Raw genomic sequence first — 22269 nt, forward strand, 5'->3', positions numbered from 1 at the left:
TGTGCTTTTGTTGTGTTTTTATTCTAATGTTATTTATCTTGAAGAGTTCTTCGAGAAAACAAATATCGATTTCTTGGTACTCACAGTCACATGAAGCATAGTTTGATCACGCCAGAGGGCGCATCATCTCACAAAGTCACAACGCATTTACTAGAAGGAAATAATGTGGTCATACGCGGAAACCATTTAGTTTACAATTGATGTATTTTTTCTTCTTTCTTTCTTTGAATCAAATCTCAAGCCACTCCTCAACACTCAGTTAAGAACCCCTGCTATAGGAAACACAGGGGTGGGCTCTGTGCCGCTTCTAAATACAGCTTTGACACAAGAGGTACATAATAAATTCCACACTTCTCTCAAAACAATTGCATTGTCTAATGTCTACCATCTAAACTTTGCTAGGCTCATGATAAACATAGTTTATTATGCTCTTCTGCCCCAAGGACCACAAAAGATCCTTGTTGACGCTGAACTGTCTGTAGAAGAATTAGGCCATGCTAATTATTTTCACACACACTTGTTTGTTTGTCTTGATGTAAAAAAAAAAAAACAATCTCAAGATGAGATTTCTTGGAGCCTCTTGTAAACTCCACATGTGATACTAACAGCACGGGTCAGCAATGGCTATTACTCCACGACACAATCTCTCATAACACTGTCCCTGTTACTCCACGACACAATCTCTCATAACACTGTCCCTGTTACTCTACGTCATGATCTCATAACACTGTCCCTGTTACTCCATGACACAATCTATCATAACACTGTCCCCGTTACTCTACGACACACAATCTCTCATCATAACACTGTCACTGTTACTCCACCACGACACAATCTCTCATAACACTGTCCCTGTTACTTCACGACACAATCTCTCATAACACTGTCCCTGTTACTCCACGACACAATCTCTCATAACACTGTTACTCTACATCATGATCTCATAACAGTCACTGTTACTCTACATCATGATCTCAGTGCACTGTCCCTGTTACTTCACGACACAATCTCTCATAACACTGTCCCTGTTACTTCACGACACAATCTCTCATAACACTGTCCCTGTTACTCCACGACACAATCTCTCATAACACTGTCCCTGTTACTCCACGACACAATCTCTCATAACACTGTCCCTGTTACTCTACGTCACAATCTCTCATAACACTGTTACTCTACATCAGGGGTAGGCAACCCTAGGCACGCATGCCTGCATAGGCACGCGGGGGCATTTTCATAGGCACAGGGGGCAGCATAAAAAATTAAATAAAATTATAATTTTTTTTTTTGCTTTGAAATATTAGTGAAATATTTTGCACTGTTGTCACATTTATCTTCTTGAAATCCTCCCACAGGTTCTTTTTACTACCACATATTTAATTGAGACCCTTTATTTGTTTATTTCAATTTAGCTGGAAATACATTGCTACATCATTCAGTAACATTTGCAGAGCCTTATAACAAAAACATTATTACGGTCACCATTGTGACCAGTGGGATTAATCAACACATTTTATTATTTATTTTTCTATTTCATTGAACATTGCACATGTTAAAAGCCATTTTTTACCAAGTCAACTTGTGTTCTTAAAACAATGACAATAAACATAGTTTTATTAGGTTGAAATAATGTGGTTGTGTACTTATTTTTCTGTTAACTTATTATGGATTGAAAACTGAAAACCTTAATGCACAGTAACTGAACTCAATATTTTTAAGTTCTGGTAACTTATTATTATTTATTTTTTTACAGTGTAGTCTTGCGATCAATCAAAACGTATTTACACGATATACCTCACATTCACCCTCCATTCACATCCTGGTGTTCTCCTGGTGTTCTCCATTAGGCCTGTAGGTGGAGCTATGACAGCACACGTACAGTACACACACCGATGGTGTGATGTGTCCAAAAATGAATGGGAAAATGTGAGTGAAATGGTCACACTGTATGCAGCTGTTTGTCTGCATTGCATTTCCCGCCCCCCCCCCCCCCCAACTCAGATTTAGGGTTGATACAACCATCATAATAATATTGTTAATAATAACAATAACAATAATGATGTAATAATGTAAAAATTATCATTAAAAATACCTGATTATGAGAAGAAAAAAAATTACGATGCATGGAATATAGTTGAGGCACACTAGTTACAACTATATTTCAAACAGGCACTCCATGTCAAAAAGGTTGCTGACCCCTGCTCTACATCATGATCTCATAACAGTCACTGTTACTCTACACCATGATCTCATAACACTGTCCCTGTTACTCCACGACACAATCTCTCATCATAACACTGTACCAGTTACTCCACAACACAATCTCTCATGTCAAGTCATCTTTATTTCTATAGCACATTTACAAATGACTAAAGCCAAACCAAAGTGCTTTACTTTATGATAAACACACATACACTACAGTTACAGTAATAAGTAAAAATACACCATCATTTACAGAAAAGGTACTGTACAATTAAGAAAAAAAACAAAGAACAAGGTGCAATATAAAAGAGACAAGACATTTGATAAAAAGTCCAGAGTAACAGCAAAAGTGGCAGGCTAACTCTGGTCAAAGGCCAGGGAAAAGATGTGCATTTTGAGCAGTGATTTAAAAACCTCTAGGCTCTGGGCAGATCTTATGTGTGGGGGAGGCTGTTCCAGAGCCGGGGGGCAGCAGCAGCGAAGGCTCTGTCTCCCCTAGTTTTGAGCCTGGTCCTAGGCACCTCCAGCAGCAGCTGGTCAGCAGACCTTAGGGCTCTGGATGGGGTGTGGTGATGCAGGAGCTCAGCTAGATACAGTGAAGCCAGCCCGTGTAGTGCTTTAAAAAACGGTCAGTAATAGTTTAAAATCGATACGGAAATGGACAGGGAGCCAGTGGAGTGAAGCCAGGACTGGTGTGATGTGGTCACGTTTTCTGGTACCAGTGAGAAGACGGGCAGCCGCATTTTGTACCAGTTGTAGGCGACGGAGCAGCGACTGGTCAATGCCAACATACAGCGCAATTAAGGGTGGGCAATATGACGATATTAAATAAATATCGGGTACAATTAATTAACGATATACTTTTTAGGGCGGCTAGGTGGCGCAGTGGGCAAGGCGCTCGCCACCAACGCAGGATACGCTGGGTTCGAGCCCAGCTCTCGGCGTTGCTACCAGCTTGGCTGGTCGTTCATACTAATACAATTGGCAGTATTAGGGGGTGGGAAGCTGGTGGGTGGGGATCGGACGTTGTGGACAGCGACTCCTACAGGCCGGTTGGTGCGCCTGCGCAGTAGAATCAGGAAGCGACGAGGGCGGCGTATCCCTCCCGCGCAGACCCTCGCCGCTGAGAGATCGCGCTGTGCAGGTGAAAAGATGCGACGGCTGCCTCCTCGAGTACCGGAGGGGACACGTGATGCAAGGCTTCGTCCACATTGCAGCCGACCTGTGGGAGTCATGGCCTAACAGTGTTCGAGACAGGGGAGGGTAGAATTGGACAATATGAAAATTGGGGACGGGAGAAAAATAGAAAAATGGGGAGAAAAAGTAGACCCAAAAAAAAAACGATACACTTTTTAAACATATCGTGGACATGGACATCGTCAGTTTCTAAGCCGCCGCGGCTGAGATGAGACTTACTTTAGCACAGCACTTTCCTCTCTCCCTCACACAGACACACACACTCGCCCAATTGACGTCACGTACACACGCCTAGAGAGGTGATAACTAAGTTAGCCGTTAACTAAGCTAAGCTAACTAACGTTAGCCGCTAACCCTGGAAACGCTCACAGGGGAGTGATCCACGACACTAGTTCCATTAGTGAGAAAAGGGGGGGTTGGGGGGGGGTTATATTAACGAGGCTTGACAACAGAGGTTTATATAATCATCATATTGGCGTGACTGTATCCATCAAAGGGTTAAATCAAGCATTTTAAGTGCTTTAGAGGAAATATCAAAATATCGCAATATATATCGTGTATCGTGATGGAGCAAAAACATATTGTGATATCATTTACAGGCCATATCGCCCAGCCCTACAGCGCATTACAGTAATCCAGCCGGGTCGAAATAAAGGCATGGATCACCCTCTCCAGATCCTTCTGAGAGAGGTATGGTTTGGTCTTAGCCAGGAGTCTGAGGTGGAAAAAGCTGGTTTTAACTACCGAGCTAACCTGTTTATCGAATTTAAAATGTCTGTCAAAGATTACTCCAAGGTTTCTGACAGAGGAGCGGAGCCTAGAGGACCTAGGCCTAGGGCATTGACAGTGGGGTCAACCAAAGTGTTTCCAAATAAAATCTCTGTTTTGCGCTCGTTTAGGTTGAGAAAATTTGCACTCATCCATATTTTAATGTCAGCCAGGCAATCTAACAGTGGTTGTAGTGTAACCTTGCCTTTTGCTTTTAGGGGTAGATAAATCTGCACATCATCGGCAAAGCAGTGGAAGGACATATTGTGCTTCGCAAGGATTGAGCCTAAGGGCAACATATATAATAGAAAAAGGATGGGGCCCAGTATCGACCCCTGGGGCACCCCACAGGTAAGAGGGGCAGCTGATGAGAAGAATTCTCCTAGCTGGGCTGAGAAGCTCCGGCCAGTCAGGTAGGACTTGAACCAGCTTAGGGTAACACCTGTGATGCCAACATATTGTTCAAGCCGTGACAGTAGGACAGTGTGGTCTTCTGTGGTATCGAACGCGGCTGTGAGGTCTAAAAGCACGAGAATGGCGGGATTTCCAGAATCAGCAGCTAAAATGAGATCATTAAGAACTCTCAGGAGGGCTGTTTCGGTGCTATGGTGCGGTTTAAAGCCAGACTGAACACAGAGGCTAAGCCTCCACCTCTGCCGGAGGACGGGGGGAGCTAAAACGTTTACAGTCACTCACTGTCATAACACTGTCACCGTTACTCTAAGTCAGGGGTCAGCAACCTTTTTGACATGGAGTGCCTGTTTGAAATATAGTTGTAACTAGTGTGCCTCAACAATATTCCATGCATCGTAATATTTTTTTCTCATAATCAGGTCTTTTTAATGATAATTTTACATTATTACATCATTATTGTTATTGTTATTATTATGATGGTTGTATCAACCCTAAATCTGAGTGGGGGGGGGGGGGGATGCAATGCAGACAAACAGCTGCATACAGTGCGACCATTTCACTCACATTTGCCCATTCATTTTTGGACACATCACACACCATTGGTGTGTGTACTGTACGTGTGCTGTCATAGCTCCACCTACATGCCTAATGGAGAACACCAGGATGTGAATGGAGGGTGAATGTGAGGTATATCGTGTAAATACGTTTTGATTGATCGCAAGACTACACTGTAAAATAAATATAATAAGTTACCAGAACTTAAAAATATTGAGTTCAGTTACTGTGCATTAAGGTTTTCAGTTTTCAATCCATAATAAGTTAACAGAAAAATAAGTACACAACCACATTATTTCAACCTAATAAAACTATGTTTATTGTCATTGTTTTAAGAACACAAGTTGACTTGGTAATACTCACATTTTGAGTAAAAAAATGGCTTAACATGTGCAATGTTCAATGAAATAGAAAAATAAATAATACAATTTGTTGATTAATCCCACTGGTCACAATGGTGACCGTAATAATGTTTTTGTTATAAGGCTCTGCAAATGTTACTGAATGATGTAGTAATGTATTTCCAGCTAAATTGAAATAATAAACAAATAAAGGGTCTCAATTAAATATGTGGTAGTAAAAAGAACCTGTGGGAGGATTTCAACAAGATAAATGCGACAACAGTGCAAAATATTTCACTATAATATTTCAAAGCAAAATTTTTTTTTTTTTTTTTTTTTAATGCTGCCCCCTGTGCCTATGCAAATGCCCCCGCGTGCCTATGCAGGCACGCGTGCCTAGGGTTGCCTACCCCTGCTCTAAGTCATGATCTCAGAACACTGTCCCTCTTACTCCACGTCATGATCTCATAACACTGTCCCTGTTCTTCAAAGCTATTGTATGTTCCAGTGAGGGCTAGAACAGCCCATAAAATACTCAAATCAAATTAATTTGTAAGGTCTGACAACACACGTTAATGTCCCCATGGGCCGGACACGTCTTCTTTAAACAAGTCAAGAAGAAACATCACAATAAATCAAGAACAAAACAAAAAAACACCATGAAATCCAAAATAAATGTAAAATAAATAAATGCAACACTCCCATACATACCCCAGCGAAGTTAAGGAAAAACTCACAAAAGACCTAGCAATAGGAAAAAAAACACCACAGGCGGAGAGAACCCTTAGAAGGGCCGTTCAAGGGGGGATCTCCCTTCTTAGATGTCGGTGATAGTAGTGTTGCTATGGATGATCAATGGGTGGAGAATAAAACAGGGGAAATAGTTGGTATGTATGTACATATACGTGTAATAAAACACAAATATGTACACAAGCAACTGACATTTTAAGATTGAAATAGAATAGAGCTAAGAACAGCAACAACAAAAGAAAAGGCATAGGGAAACGAGCACTAGTATGGAAATAGGATAACGGCTAAATGTCAAGGCTCGGAGCTCAAAATATCAGCGTCATATTCCGTTTGCACATGAGTATGTATTCCGTTCGGATCCATTTGAGGTATGGGGGCGACGTAGAGAGGATCGTTTTTGTACTGTCGCCCCAGGTTTATGGCATCCTATGTGCTGCACACAATGCCACAGTATAGTAGTTTCCTACCAGGGAACTGCAATGACTCCCTCCTAGCCTAGACCTGCTGCTGCTAACTAAAAGAATCCCCTTCATATTTTTGTTTGTCTGTGCTTTCATGTTGCAACTTTAAACAAAATATGTAAGATCTCGGTCAAACAGGTATTCGATTTGCCAACACTTCATTAGCTCTAACAAAAGGTATTTAATTATATTTTTATGATCATGGGAATATGTATTTCTCCCATTGCCACACAACCATGAGGGACGGAGTATGTCATCGCTGTTTCTTGGATGAATCCCAAATGTTGGAGGGTGCATGTTCATACATGCAACAACTACCATTAGCCTACATTACTACAACACACTTTATCACATATATGGGACATGAATGAATGCTTGAAATTGACCCGAGACTGCTATGACTGGTAGTGGATAGTGGATAGCTCCCCATTTCCAGAGACATCTAAAAATACTGAACAAATGTTATGTTCTTTTATCAATGTGCAGCATTACAGTAACCTAAGGCCAGGATGAGGATGGGAGAGTGGCATTCTCTGATCTTATCTCGGAGAGAATTGTCATAATTCTAAGATCCTGTTCAATGTAACAGACACTGTTGTTGGCCCCCAGGCATAGCACTAAAACCTCGACAGAAAACTCTTATTTCTTGCCCTTTAGAATAAGCTCCCCTGAACCCTGTAAATATGTTGAAGTATGCAATTAATATAGCGCTGCTGGCAGGGGAAACCTTGTATCTACAATTTTCGATAATTTTCATGTTTGTACTTGAATCGAAGGTTTATGTTGTGCGCAGGTTTCATGACGGTAAGGCCGTTAAAAACTAAATGTGTATATGGGTGTCCATCTGAAAAACAGAGTGTTTTATCTTACCTTCTGAACGGTTGACAAGGTTTTCACTCCCACAGCATCGACAGCCTGGTTTTGCTCATATTTGGCCCACAGAACACGGTTTTACATAAGAGGATTCCAAGGTTTCAGAAGATATCAAACATGACAGGCTAGCGGACGGGGAAATATAGGCAATGGCCTATATTCCGGTCCGCAGGACATCAATCAGCCTGACGACATCAATCAGATAACCAATGCAAATGGACTACATATATTTCACCTATATTTCACAAACAGCCTGAGACACAAACGGTATTAACGGTAAGGCTAACATATTATGTTTCTCAGAAACAAAACTTGACAATTCTGTGACAGACCCAGAAATAGAAATTGAGAACTACTCAATAGTCAGAAATGACAGGAACATGTATGGAGGTGGTGTTTGCATGTACATACATAAAGACACGAAATTCATTATCCGTACTGACCTGAATCACGAGACTATTGAAACTGTATGGGTTGAAATTATTTTCGAACTGGCTAAATCAGTATTAGTCGGCATAATCTACAGACCGCCAGAACAGAGTGGTTTTTATGATACACTGGATGGGTGTTTAGCGGGAGTTGAGGATGCAGAAACAATTCTTATTGGAGACTGGAACACGGATATGCAACGAAAAGATGTACCCGTCTTCAAGTCCTTCAGTAGGTTTTGTGATCTGCACGGCCTCAGCCAGCTAATCACCCAACCCACCCGGGTATGAATCAACACAGACTACCATTGATCTCATTCTGACCTCTGACAAGTCCAAGATCTCCAGTAAATGGGTTATAGCATGCGGGTTAAGCGATCATTATATGATATTCTGTACCCGCAAAAAGCTAAAATAAAAGGCCAGCTGTCACAAAACAGTCACATCTAGAGACCTCAAAACCTACTCTAGCGAGGCCTTTAACCTAGAACTGGAGAGCATGGACTGGTCAGATGAGCTCAGTGGTGGGGCGCTCCAGTAGCACACCACATAGCGCGCTGAGTCGTGAAGCTGTCGTCCTGGGTTCGTTTCCCAAACCCGGTGACCATATGCCGCATGTCTTCCCTTCTTCTCCTCCCGTTTCTCCCTCTCTCCTCTGTCGGTCCTGCGTGGCCAAGAAAAAGCTGTCGGTCCTGCGCAACCAGGAAAAAGCTAATAAAGGTAATAAAAAAATTAATAAAGGATGAGCTCAGTGGTACACTGGTTGAAGAAACATGGCTTGGTTTCAAAACCAAAATTTCAACAATACTAAACGACATGGCCCCCCTAAGAACCACCAGGGTAAAAAATCACGCTGAGCCGTGGATGCACTCCGAAATATTGACCGCTATGAAAAGTTTCGTAAAAGTCAGTCAAAGCTTACCAAAAGCTTGAGCAGTGAACTCCAAGCCCATGTGACTGAACTCAAACTGGAAAGAAACAGACTAAGAAATGACGTAAACTCCATGATCAAAACTGCAAAAAAGAATTTCATCAATGACAAAACTGAGGAAAACTAAAATAAACCCTGTGAAGTTTGGAAATGACTGAATAATCAACTAGGCTGCAGTAAAAAACTTAAAACCAGATTTTCAAACATGAACATAAAGACAGATAACACGCTCATCACAGACAAGCTGGATGTGGCAAATTACTTAAACATCTTTTTCACAAACATAGCCACAACACTGGTAAATAAACTACCCTCCCACTCAGGGCATTTTGGGGTAGAACACATCCCAGCCTACTACAATAACCTAGGGGTCCGCAAAGACTATTTCAAACTAGAAATGGTAACAACAGCTGAGGTGCACAAAAGACTGAGCGCTCTCCAACCTAACAAGGCCACTGGCCATGACAATATCCCCTCCAAATTCCTCAGAGACTCAGCAGCCGCCATCACCCTAGTCATCACACACATAATAGTACCCAAAGACTTCAAAATTGCGAGAGTAACCCCCTTGCACAAAAAGGGCAGCAAATTGGACACAGGCAACTACCGCCCTGTTTCTAAATCTTACCTCCATCTCGAAAGTCATGGTAAAAATAGTTTACGAACAGGTCGAAAAGTACCTTGCAGAAAAAGATCTAATCTATGAATTCCAATCTGGCTGAAGAACATCCCACTCCACTGACACATGCCTTCTCTATTTGAACGACCACATCAAACAAGAGGTGGATGCGGGCAAATACTGCGGCATGGTCATGCTGGACCTACAAAAGGCCTTCGACAGTGTCAATCACTCCATTCTGATTGACAAGCTAAACGCAATTGGTTTTGATAGTCTATCAGTGAGCTGGATGCAATCCTACCTGGAGGGGAGAGTGAGCTGTGGTCTTCCACAAGGAAGCATACTAGGACTGTTACTGTTCCTAATTTATTCAAATGACATGTCGTCAGCTTGTGACTGCAACTTGTTCCTGTTTGCGGTCGACTCAGCCCTGCTGGTCTCCGACAGGAACAAGTTACAGGTTGAAAAAACCCTCAGCTTGGAACTCGGCAGAATCTGCACCTGGCTCACTGATAACAAACTATCATTACACCTGGGTAAAACAGAGTCCATTCTCTTCGGTTCAAAAAACAAACTCAGCAAGACCGACGGCTTCTCAGTTGCAGTGGGTGACAATATTGTCACAAGGAAAGATGAAATTACATACTGTACCTGGGTTCCATCCTAGAGGCAAATCTTTCCTGTGACAAAATGGCATCCAATGTGATCAAAAAAGTCAACCAACGAACTAGATTATTGTACCGGATCTCCTCTCTGATAAAACAAGAATACCCTGAAGACTCTAGCAGGAGCACTCATTCAAGGGTACTACGACTATGCTTGCACCTCATGGTACCAAAGCACCTCAAAGGCGCTAAAAACAAAATTACAAACATCACAAAACAAACTGGTCAGACTACTGCTTGACCTTATTACTAGAACCCACCTCACCCCTGCCCACTTTGACAACCTAGGATGGCTTAGAGTAGATGACAGAGTACAGCAACTTGCAATGGGCCTGGTCTACAAGATACACTACACCAGGTACCCATGTACATGTCAAAATACGTCCCAAAGGTCAGTGAATACCACGAATACAACACCAGAGGGAGCTCCACAAATCATGTTAAACCCAGATTCGGCTCAAACAAGGGACTAAACACGTTTCGCAATTATGCAACAAAATGTGGAACACCCTACCCACAGCTGTAAAGGAATGTGAATCACTACTACCCACCTTCAAAACCTCTCTAAAAGAGCACCTACGGGAGACTGCAATCCGAAACTGGCCCCTGTAAATGTCCAAACTCAACCCCCTCCAATGTACAGTTCTGCCCCCCCCACCCACCCAACCACCTCCAATGTACAGTTTCCCCCCCCCCCACCCCACCTACCCAACCTCCTCCAATGTACAGTTTCTTCCCCCTCAAATGTATGTACTCTCTTTTTTAGACTCCTTTAGTATCACAAACAGTACTGTATTTGTAGATCTGGTATGTCATAAATGTCTAGATGTAGCAGTACTGTCTATCTGTATGTCATGTATGTAATATATGTTACGATGAATTGAAAATGGGGGACCCTGATGTAAACAAGACGAAAGTGTTTCTCTGGTCTGCAACCCCTTAACAATTGTGTGTATTGAGCTGTACTGTATTGTACCCATTCTGCAATCTGTTAATAACATTTTCAATCAATAAATGGCAAAACAAATTTTCTAATAAAAAAATGCAATGGCAGTTGCATAACAAGATGCCATCTCAGATATGAATATATTCCTCATTACTATTTACTCAAATTAAGCCATAGAATCTGCAGGTAAAACAAGCGCAAATTTGCAATAGCTGCAACTTTTTTGCGATAAGCCACTCCCACTGCCACGCCCCCTTTTAACCAACTGGCATAAACACACACACCTCCATGCCAAATTTCAGCCTCCTAGGGTGAAAACATGTGGCCGCTAGAGGGCGGGGACATTTTTGTGGACCAACCAACCAACAGAGTGACCTATCCACTCTGGTTGCAGCAAAAAGTTTACTTAGGATATAGATAACCTTTCAATCTGATTATGAAGAAATATAAAAGGGAGTTAAACAGAAGCTTAAACGTTTAAATTCCATATCCTGCTTTCTCATGTGACATTTACCCGTCACTGCAGAGAGTTCTGGGCCCCGTTCCCCGTACCTGGATAACTGAGTTAGCCGGATAACTTTCGGTTAAGTCTGACTTAAGCCGGACTTTTCCGGCTCCCCGTACCTGGATTGTCCAAATCACCATGACAACAGATCCAAAAGTTTGAGCCTGGTCGAAAGCAGGGTTTAAGTTCAAGTTAGCCGGATGAAGCACAGCCACGCCCCCGCAAAGAAAGTGACAGCGCGTTTCCTGAAATTATTCCCACAGTCTAGGATCTGCTTTATACCATTCTGAATTACGTTTTTGTGCTCCATTCTTCCAGAGGGGGCTTTTGAAATGTAAAATAGACCCAAAATGCTGATACTAAATTCACTTTGTCCTAAATAATGCACGTTATATATACCGTGGCGCTCGCTCAGTGCGATGTACACATTATGTGGTTATTCTAACAACGCGCAGCATTGCAAATGTGAATCCCGCGGGGATATTTTTAATGATTGAAACCTATCGCTCGTTTGGCTCTGATTCCTTTCATATTCTCCGCTGTGGATGTTTAATGGAGCGCCTGGATTGTGTTTCATTCAAGCATAAAATTGAAGTGTCTATGCGTGGATTGTGGATCTTGTCTCGTTCATTAATGTATAAACAATGAATTTATCCCATCTGGCACAGTGGCTCAGCGGTAGTGCTCAATCCTGGCAACCCAGCGACCGGTGTTCGAAACCCCGTGTTTCCAATATAATTTTTTGGAATATAATATTAATGATTATACGCCAAAGTAGCCTAGTTTCAAGTTAAAATATTATAAATCTACATGCATTGAGGATGTCATTCTTTATATAGCTCTCAACGTGCACCAAATTGAATTATTCCTACATCGCAAAAAGAAGGGGAAGACTAGGTTTCGAACCCCGGTCGTCTGCGTGAAAGTCAAAAGAAGAACCCGTTACACCACAGTGGAGATAAGTAAAAGATGGACTATACATCAATCAATGGGAAGAGAGCCGTATCGTTATTTTGTATAACAGTTTAACTAATTATTTTCGCTAGCAAGATCTCATTTGATTATTCAATCCAGCAGGCAAGTTTAAAGAAATATAATCTGATTGATTGAGGTAATGAGGGACTTAAAATTAGCCTATGGATAACGCATTTAACTTGTCGGCGAGGCGATTGAGCCGTACTGCAATATGTTACTAAAGTTTTAAATCAATTAATCAATCAATGCCGCTAGAGAATCAGGATCTCTGCTCTCGACTCTTGCTGCCTTCTCGGCTGAGGCGGGCACGCGCACTTATCCTGGGTCTCAAGTCTGGCTTGAGTTAACGAGACTGAATCCACCTTCGAGGAACAGGAAAATCCCGGCTTCAAACATCGGGTTAACTGAATCTGGATAATGACATCTTGATCGACTTAGTTGAACCAGGTACGGGGAACGGGGCCCTGTTGTTGCCTACTGAGAGCTGTTTTGATCCCGTTTCACCCTTAATCCAAAAGGAAACAGTATCTGATCATTCTGATATGACATCCTTCACCTTGTCTGTGAGATGTTGCCTCAACATCTACCACCAGAAGCTTGGCCACTACTGTAGCTCTTTCCCTTCTCCAGTCTATTCATATAATACTGTATGAGAGCAATGTATAATAACACTGTATACATTTATCTATATATATACAGTATATATATCCACACCTACCAATATTAGTTAAACCACTGACTAGAATGGTTTATTACCATAGTGTATTTTAGGGCTGTCCCCGACTAAGGATTTGGATAGTCGACTATGATTGGCCGAAATTAGCCGATAGTCGACTATTAGTCGACTATGAAAATTAAAAACAAAAGAAAAAAAAAGTTTGCCACGCTTCTAGGCCTCTTTTCTTTTGGAAAGAATGATAAAAGATTTTTTTTTTTTTGTTGTATTCGACTAAGAGGTTGGCAGTCAACTACGGCTCCTTTCGATCGATTAGTCGACTATTCGACTAATCCCTAGTGTATTTATACTTGTACCACTGTATAATACTGTACATACATTAGCTTTTATACTGTATACTGCAATTCACTTTATAGCTACATTGCACTCTGGTTAGATGCCAACTTCATTTAGTTGTACTCTGTATTTGTGCAATGACAATAAATTGAATCCAATAATAAAAAAAAAAAAGTGAAATAGAAGCACCATTTTCACTGCTAGTGAAGCGGGAACCTCCAAACTGTTGTTTTTGAGAAAACATTTTTTCATGGTAACAGAAAATTACGTTTTGGCTGTGCATGTGTTGAATTTACATAATTTTGGAACAACCTGCCAGAGGAGCACCTTTTAATTTAAATGACTAAAATACTCTTTCTCCATACGAGTTTCCCCTGTCCCCTCTTCCTATAGAGCGTCTCTGGAATGGGTCGAGTCTCGTTAGTTGCCGCTATGGAGACGGCGGGCAGAGTGAGCAGACTTCTCTTTTTTCTTTATCCACTTTTTCTCCTCTTTTTCCATTTTTCTCCCATCCCAATTCCACTGTGCCAATTCTCCCCTCCCCTGTCTTGGACGTTGCTCGCATATGCCCCCCACTGGCCGGTTGTAGGGAGGATAGAAGCCTTGCATCACGTGTCCCCTCCGATACACAAGGAGGCAGCCTGTCACATCTTTTCACCTGCCAGCGCGGACTCTCATTGGCGAGGTGTAACGTGTGGGAGGCTCACACTACCCCCGCCATTTCCTGTCTCTGCTGTGCAGGTGTCCCCAACCGACCTGTAGGAGTTGCTGTCCACAACGTCCAGATTACCACCCATCGACTTCCACCTGCTAACTCTGGCAATTGAGTTAGTAGTATTCTACAACTCTGCAGTTAAAACTGTTTTTGAACACTTACTTTGTCTATTCCCATTCATATTTAGTATATATGACTTTTGTTTTGCATTGCAGAGTACCGGTAGGTTGACCTACCCATTTCGGTACACCTTTTAATTACATATCCGATTGCTTTTTGTTCTCCTGTAGTAGGCTATCATACTGTATGTTGACAAGACAAGACAGGCGGGAAGCCCCAAAGATTTGTTGTAAGGCATTTTCTACAGATTATAGACGAAGACTCCCAAGTCTAGGAGCAACAGGCAAACACTTAATGACAGTCATATGACACGAAAGCCCAACTAGTAGCATGACCGACGTATGTAACCTTGCATTTGATGTCTAACCAACAGCTCTGTGTAATCAGATTTGCCATAGTCCATCTGTAGAACCTAACTAAGATGTAAGGCAGTTCTTCACACGACATCATCCTACCGCTCGGTCGGCTGCCAAAGAAATTCTTAGTTGATTAAATAGTCAAGATGTTGTCGAAATAATGATTGAATAATTGATTAAAACGCAGCAAATCCGCTGAATTATGAATCCCACATTCTTGCCCGTCTGCAAATAAATGCGGTAGTGCAGTGGGACCTCTTCAAATGGGGTTCTCGTGTAGGTGCTGAAGAATACTGTGAGTATCTTTTTGTGATGCCAGATGTACTTGTACCAGTGATGACTAATATCTCATCATCAAGCGTGGAAAGGAAACGTCATGTGATGTCAAGTGATTCACTTCGTATCAAGGGCAACTATTGACATTCTGTGGGTTAGTGTGTCTAATTCAGGACATATTCAAGTCGCAGGTTAAGCGTGGTGGATCATTTAAAAATTAAACGGATATCCCCAAATACCTAACAACTAACAAGTAGTATTATTTTTTTAATAGAATTAAAAAAAAAAAAAAAAAAAAAAAAAGTTAAAAACATCCTCATTACTGGAGACCACAAGAGAATAATCAACAATATCTACAAACAAACCATAATTTCCTTCAGAATGACACTATTTTGAAGAAAATCTTGATGATGACAATGGAAACACACTTGTAAACTCCCAGGCCGGTTTAATGGGACCTCTTCGTCCCAATGTTTACCCTGCCGTAGGTGCCATCCAAAGGAAGTCTGGCATCTACTACTGGTGCCATGATTAAGGGTTGGCAGTGGCACATCATGTACACAGGCATTACCCAGAGTTCATGGCAGAGGACAGGATGTTATGACAAAGCTTTAAAAACAAGCCTGAGATTCTCTTTTTTCCAAACAAATGTGTGTGGGATTATGACATCTGAATAGGATTTGCCTCACACTTGCAATTTCCAATACTCTACTAAAGTCCTTGTTCTCTTGCCAAAAAAGTCTAATTTCCATAATTGGTTTTCTTGTATTAAGTGTAACGATTAAATCAGGAGATTCACTTTGGAAGCGAAGTGGAAACAAACTAACATGACACAGAGAGAGAAAGGAAGAGGGAGAGAGAGACACTAGCATGACACAGAGAGAGAGAGAAAGAGGGAGAGAGAAACACTAGCATGACACAGAGAGAGAGAACGAGGGAGAGAGAGAGAGAAACACTAGCATGACAGAGAGAAAGAGGGAGAGAGACATTAGCATGACATGGAGAGATAGAAAGAGAGAGAGAGAGACACTAGCATGACACAGAGAGAAAGAGACACCAACATGACACAGAAAGAGAGAAAGAGGGAGAGAGAGACACCAACATGACAGAGAGAGAGAGAGAAAGAGGGAGAGAGAGAGATACACTAACTAACAGAGAGAGAGACTGCAGATCATAGCGGGTAGAGACTGTGTGGAGTGGAAATATGAAAGGCTCACAGATGAAGTGGAAGAGGGGAAATGTCACTGTGAGAGAGAGACAGAGAGAGAGAGATAGAGACAGAGACAAACGGAAAGAGAGAGACACAGAGAGAGAGAGAGAGAGAGAGAGAGAGAGAGAGAGAGAGACATAGAAAGAGACAGAGACAGAGACACAGAAAGAGAGAGACAGAAAGAGAGAGAGAGAGAGAGAGAGAGAGAGAGAGAGAGAGAGACAGAGAGAGAGAGAGAGAGAGAGAGAGAGAAAGAGAGACAGAGAGAGAGAGAGTGAGAGACAGAAAGAGAGAGAGGGAGCGAGCTGGATGTCTGTCAAAAGCAGGAACTGAGAGGCGGTCTGCGTTGACCTCCTTGGGCCTCAACTTCCCAAAGCCCCTCTCTGCAAAACAACAGCGGAGCTGGCAGCTGACACAGAGTGTAAAGGCTGCCGGACTAGCTGCCGCCCCCTTCCACCTCTCCTTCATCTCTCTCTCACTCTCTCCTTATAGTCTCCCCGTTCAGGAGGGGCACGGACTGGAGTACAAGTCCTCTGAAACTGGCATTGGGAGAAAAGCAGGAGGGAGCTACTATCGCCACGCCGATAATGATCTGTCTGGAATGTAGCAATGCCTTTACTGTATGTGAACAGACATGTTTTTGATGTCAGATATACTAGCGGGATGGGACAGAGGTGGGTGGCTCCTGCCAACTGGCAGCACAGTTTCGCCCCCGTCCTACCAGGAGGTGCTCATTTGGCACAAGTTCATTTCTTGAATTCACGAAAAAAAAAGAAAAAAAAACACGAAGTACATTTGCATGCCATTTTCTTTATTATCACGTGTGCCGTGCGTCTGTCCCGATAGCAGTCGCAACCAAAAGTGAGGGCTCTGGTCTAAGTACAATTGCCAACTGTCGAGCTTAGAAAGAGGAAGCAGTGAAGTCTCTCTTCCCGCTCACTAACACAGCTAGCCGGAGGACGAGACCGTTGGAAACAAAGCGGTTACATTCTCAACTGACGTGCAGTGGGATTTAAGTGGTGGATTAATTTGATATCCTCAGCTTTCCCTCTTGATTGAAAGTTAAGAAGGAACACTAAACCACAAATAAAAGACGCAGGAGAGGCTAAGACTCCTGTGACATGATGGAACTTGCCGTCTGACCACAGAGTCATGAGTCAAACCCGCCGTAGAATAGAACTAGTCTGTGATGCACTATGATGTGCGCTGGATTAGTCAGTTGTTTGCATGTTCCCTTTGCTTATTCTGGACGGTGTTCAACAAAAGCAGACTGGCCACTCCCCACCTGCCCTTAAAACGCCGCCCACCTCTGTTGCCTTGGTACTGAGGGGGGGGGGGGGGGGGGGGGGGGAAGAGAAGATAATCAAACTCCGACCAAGTGATTCATATGGTGTACTCTGTCAGACAAAGCACAATCCTCTTCCCTGTCCAGATGTAGCCTATAGTGTGAATAGGAACTAGATGTCAGTGCCACATGTTTTAGAGAGACAGAGGGGGTTGTGCTGATGCTGATCATGCATTTGTGCAGCAAACAGGATGAGAACTGGGTTTATATATATATATATATACAGGCCTTGTGGAAAAGACTGAAGGAGTGCCACCGATTATCAACGTTTTCAAAGTGCTACAAGCAGCCTCACCCATAGGTATCTACCCCAGGCATTTGTTGTGACAGAAACTCTATGGAACGGCAGGTGTGCCAATCAGGTGCCAATAGGTTTCCTCTCATCAGGCAGAAAACGAACTTGCAGACATTCACAGTTTACCTGTGCAGATGTATAGTAAACAATATAGTAGTAGTAACTTGTACATTACATCCAGAATTGCCACATACAGATGACAAAAGAAACTGTACACAGATCACAGCTAAGACATTAGAATGATTTGCTAATGTACCGTCATTGACATATCAACTGCGTCTGTACTTGTCCAACATCTTTACATGGCATTTCTGGAAATCTATACATGTGACAACAAGCGCATACTAACTATGTCGTGCCAGTGACATACAAGGGGAATCACGCAAAGGATTTTGTTGCCATCTGCAATTATGGACACCAGTACTACATGTTCTTTACATCAGTATATGGCGCTTCTGACTGTCCGTACTGTACAAGTTCATTTCCTGCACGATAAGAGGAAATGTATCGGCCTGCCATAGAATTTCACTTGATGCTTGCTGCTGTGTGTATATATATATGACCAACAATGGCAATGGGTTGCAACACACTTCTGTTGTTTTTTAGGGTGACGGCTTGCTGTAGAAAGAGTGAGTCATGAGGACTAATAAGAGTCAACAATTTGTAAAACATGACACACGTCTGTCCAGGACCCATCCCGTTGGCTCCTCAGGATACACATGTTGTCTGTTTTTTTTTTTTTTTTTGCTGTTGCATCTGGCCTTCAACTGCCACTAGTGTTATGCTCCGTGTCTTTGCATATGATTTGCATGCCAGTTCTCGTGGTGGAGGTACCAGTTCTCTCACCTATGATTACATAACCCAACATGGGATTCTAAACGTACGCTCGAATATACGTTACAATGTATTGGATGTTCCCTTTGCTTATTCTGGACAATGTTCAAACAAAAGCAGACTGGCCAGTACTCCCCACCTGCCCTTAAAACGCCGCCCACCTCTGTTGCCGTTACAATGTATTGGATAGGAGCTCAGTGTGGATCCTATATCATACCGACGGGAATCAGGTGATCTTTAGGATGGGTTCGATCAATAGCAATTAAGGGGTTTAGGTTCAGGTTTGTCTCCTTAGTAGAACGCTAAGTTGTCTCCGAGGCACACTGTTCCGTAGCAGAGATTTAAATGCTTGTATTGTGACACATGGCTAAATATAACAATAAAGATAATTGCCTATACCACCAACACGTTTCAGCTCCAGAGAGCCTTCCTCGGGGTGCTAAAGATATACACTCAAATACGTGTTGTGTTAAATATTTCACGCAGAACTCCTGCAGAAGGGGGACAGATCACTCCAGGGAGGCTATGTCGAAATGTAGTTCCCGGGGTAATCTCAACAAGCATGCACTACTGATTAACAAACAACCCTCATCAGGCATGAGCAAGAAACTCCGGGAGCCAGAGACGTGGAATGTATTTACAGGCAAAGTATTGTGAAGGATTACTTACTTTATCCTCCCCGCTCTCTCCCTCCCTCCCTCTCTATCCCTCCCTCAACACAAACAACTCATCAAGACCCCACCACAACGTTTATCACAAGACCACCATCGACACAAGTTTCTCGTCCCCAATCTCGTTGGCACCGCGCTCCTCCTGGTGGGGTGAGACAAACACCTTTGCGCTGGAATGTTTTCAGGGTGAGCGGCAGCTCAAAATACCCCACCTATACATTAGGATGTCAACAATGTCAGATGACAGCAACGCCGCAGAGTAAATGGCCCCCCATTGTCCCCGGAGTCCTGCAGCCTCTGTCTATCAGGGTTAAAGTGGAAGGAATTTCAGATGCATTAAGATCGCTGCGTTCACAAGTCTGCGTGTTCGGGACATTCCATCTCATTACACCGTGTGTCTGCCTTAAAAACTGTGTTTGCGTGTTCATAGGCTTATCGGCTGGGCTGGGCTGGGAGTAGACTGGACACACACAGAGAGAGAGAAGGGGATGATGAGAAACCACTCCCCGCCCTCTAGCCCGAGGAAGGACCATTACATGAGCTCCATTATGGCTACGTGTTATGGTGATATGCGTTTGACCCTTCTTTTTTTTGGGGGGGGGGGGGGGGGGGGGGGGGTGTTTATACAGTAGTGCTATATGGAACATGCAAGTAACCCCTCCCATCTGTACCGCTGCAGCTGCTCTTTCAAACTGACCACTGACGGTGGTCCCTGTGTAAACATCAGGCTGCCTTTAAGTGGAAGACAATGAGGAAGTGACAGACAGACATTTGAAGACATTCAGGGGTGGATTTCCACATGAAACGGGGAGAGATGACATCATGGTAAAGTCAGCTCCAGCAGGACCACGGAGAGAGGGGCTGGTGGTAATGCAGCACCATAGATAAACAGGGGACAGCTGTATTTATGGGAGATTGTCTCATAGCCCTATCTGCCATCATAAATCCTATTATCAGATTTAGTTTAACAGCCACCCCCCCCCCCTGATCCAGCACCTAGCGCAGAACGATGGGGCAGGGGCTCTCTCTCGAACAGAAACGTACAAATTAAGGTACAGTACACAAGTACAATGCAGACATGACTATTGTTGTGGCAGTACCAAGCCTTGCCGGAGATGGGACATCTGCAGTGTTGTTGCATGGTTGGATGTTCACCCCATTGGCCGTAGCCGGATGGCACTTATCATCCTTCTCTCTCCGACTGCGATCATTTAGTGGAAATTATGAAGACAGCTGTCCTCAACAGTATTAAAGGAACAGACGGTTTAAACCCCGTGTCCTCACAGAACCCCACTGTGAAACCCCCATTATGTTAAATCTGGCCACTTGGTTTCGTGAGTCATCACTTTCACGCATTACAATTGCTGTATAGCCTACTATACTACATTGTCTATCTGTTGTTCCTAGGCCCACTTAGGGAGATTGCACGTTGAGTCTAATGGATCATGTGAATAGCAGTAGTGCGGTGCAGAGGGAGCTCCAGATGGTAGTGGGATGATGCACCTGCTATATTTGAAACTCAAATATCCCAATTCAGAGTTTCCACACCCCTTGTCCCAAGAATTTTTACATGAAAGAAAAAGTTTTTTAACAGAACATAATTTACATGTACGGCGAAATGTGAGTTATAATAAAGGAACATTAAAAGAAAAAACGAATACCAAAGTGATAAGTTACTTACATATCTTCGCAGTTTCTTCTCCGGCGGTGACTTCCTCAGCCAGCCTTGGAAGATGATCTCTCCGCCGCTCATGTTTATGATCGGTTTCTCCTGATTCTTGTTATAACTCGACAACAACTCCTTATTACACTTCTAGTACATGGCGGGTCCAACAGGGTGCCTTGTTGTCATATCGTTAAGTGCTATCGGCGTTTGCCACTCACTGGTGCAGTATTCTCCCCCATTTGGTGACACAAGGGTGGGCCAGCCTGACGGGGTGATGGTGCCGATGGTCCGGATAGTGTCGCGCTCCCCGAACCCGACGCGCGCGCAAAAAAAAGCGCAACTTCAAAAAAGCGCAACTAGACACTCGAATTACGCGCACAGCCAAACATACACGGATCCGCGGGTCAACTCAACTGATGCTGTGTAGGAAGTCATGTAGGCTGTTTGTTTTCACATTGATACCACGCCCACTCAAGCAAAGGGATGGGCTGCAGTCTGCAGACCCAGGGATGGACAGGATGAGAGGACAGCCTGCTACCAAGTGTCCAGAAGACGTACTAGTAGCGAGTTAGTGTAGTAGAGTAAGTTCGACCATGTGCTTTTTTCTTTTAAAGATTCAAATATAACAGTTGCTACTGTGATTGTCCTGATGAATTGAAAATGGGGGACCCTGATGTAAACAAGACGAAAGTCTTTCTCTGGTCTGCATCCCCTTAACAATTGTGTGTATTGAGCTGTACTGTATTGTATCCATTCTGCAATCTGTTAATAAAGTGTTCAATCAATCAATCAGTCAGTCAGTCTACACAGAAGTGCAAGGTATGTATGGTGAAGTAAAGGAATGGTGGGGGGGGGTCTCATTCTCTTTCCATTCAAACGCGGGCATTCTTAGCAGCATTGTAAAACGAGAAAGGAAAAACGTTGTAAACACTAGGGAAATACATTCAACAGCATACATCCTACCAAGGGCTGTCTTTCAGATAAGATATGATGTTTATTGACATATTGTCAAGATTCTCAGCTTCTAAAAAACAGGATGTGGAAAACGCACCATCTTGTGGAAACTTGACACATGACATGACCACCGTTTTTAAAACCCTGTAACCCGTAGTGGAAAATAAACCCATTCCAGATTGCAG

At 43.0% G+C, this 22269-nt stretch overlaps 1 protein-coding gene across 1 annotated transcript in view; it reads right to left on the reverse strand.

Annotated features, from left to right (window-relative positions):
* The window catches only part of LOC311245659 (GRB2-associated-binding protein 2-like), a 100240-nt gene extending 78761 nt beyond the window's left edge, over positions 1-21479 (reverse strand). The window contains 1 exon segment of the mRNA XM_084335593.1: positions 21146-21479. Coding sequence (XP_084191719.1) covers positions 21146-21217 — 72 coding nt within the window. The 5' untranslated portion in view covers positions 21218-21479.
* Between the last annotated feature and the right edge of the window lie 790 nt (positions 21480-22269).

The sequence above is a fragment of the Notolepis coatsorum genome (assembly GCF_963971535.1).
Source record: "Notolepis coatsorum genome assembly, chromosome: 1".
Classification (NCBI taxonomy): Eukaryota; Metazoa; Chordata; class Actinopteri; order Aulopiformes; family Paralepididae; genus Notolepis; species Notolepis coatsorum.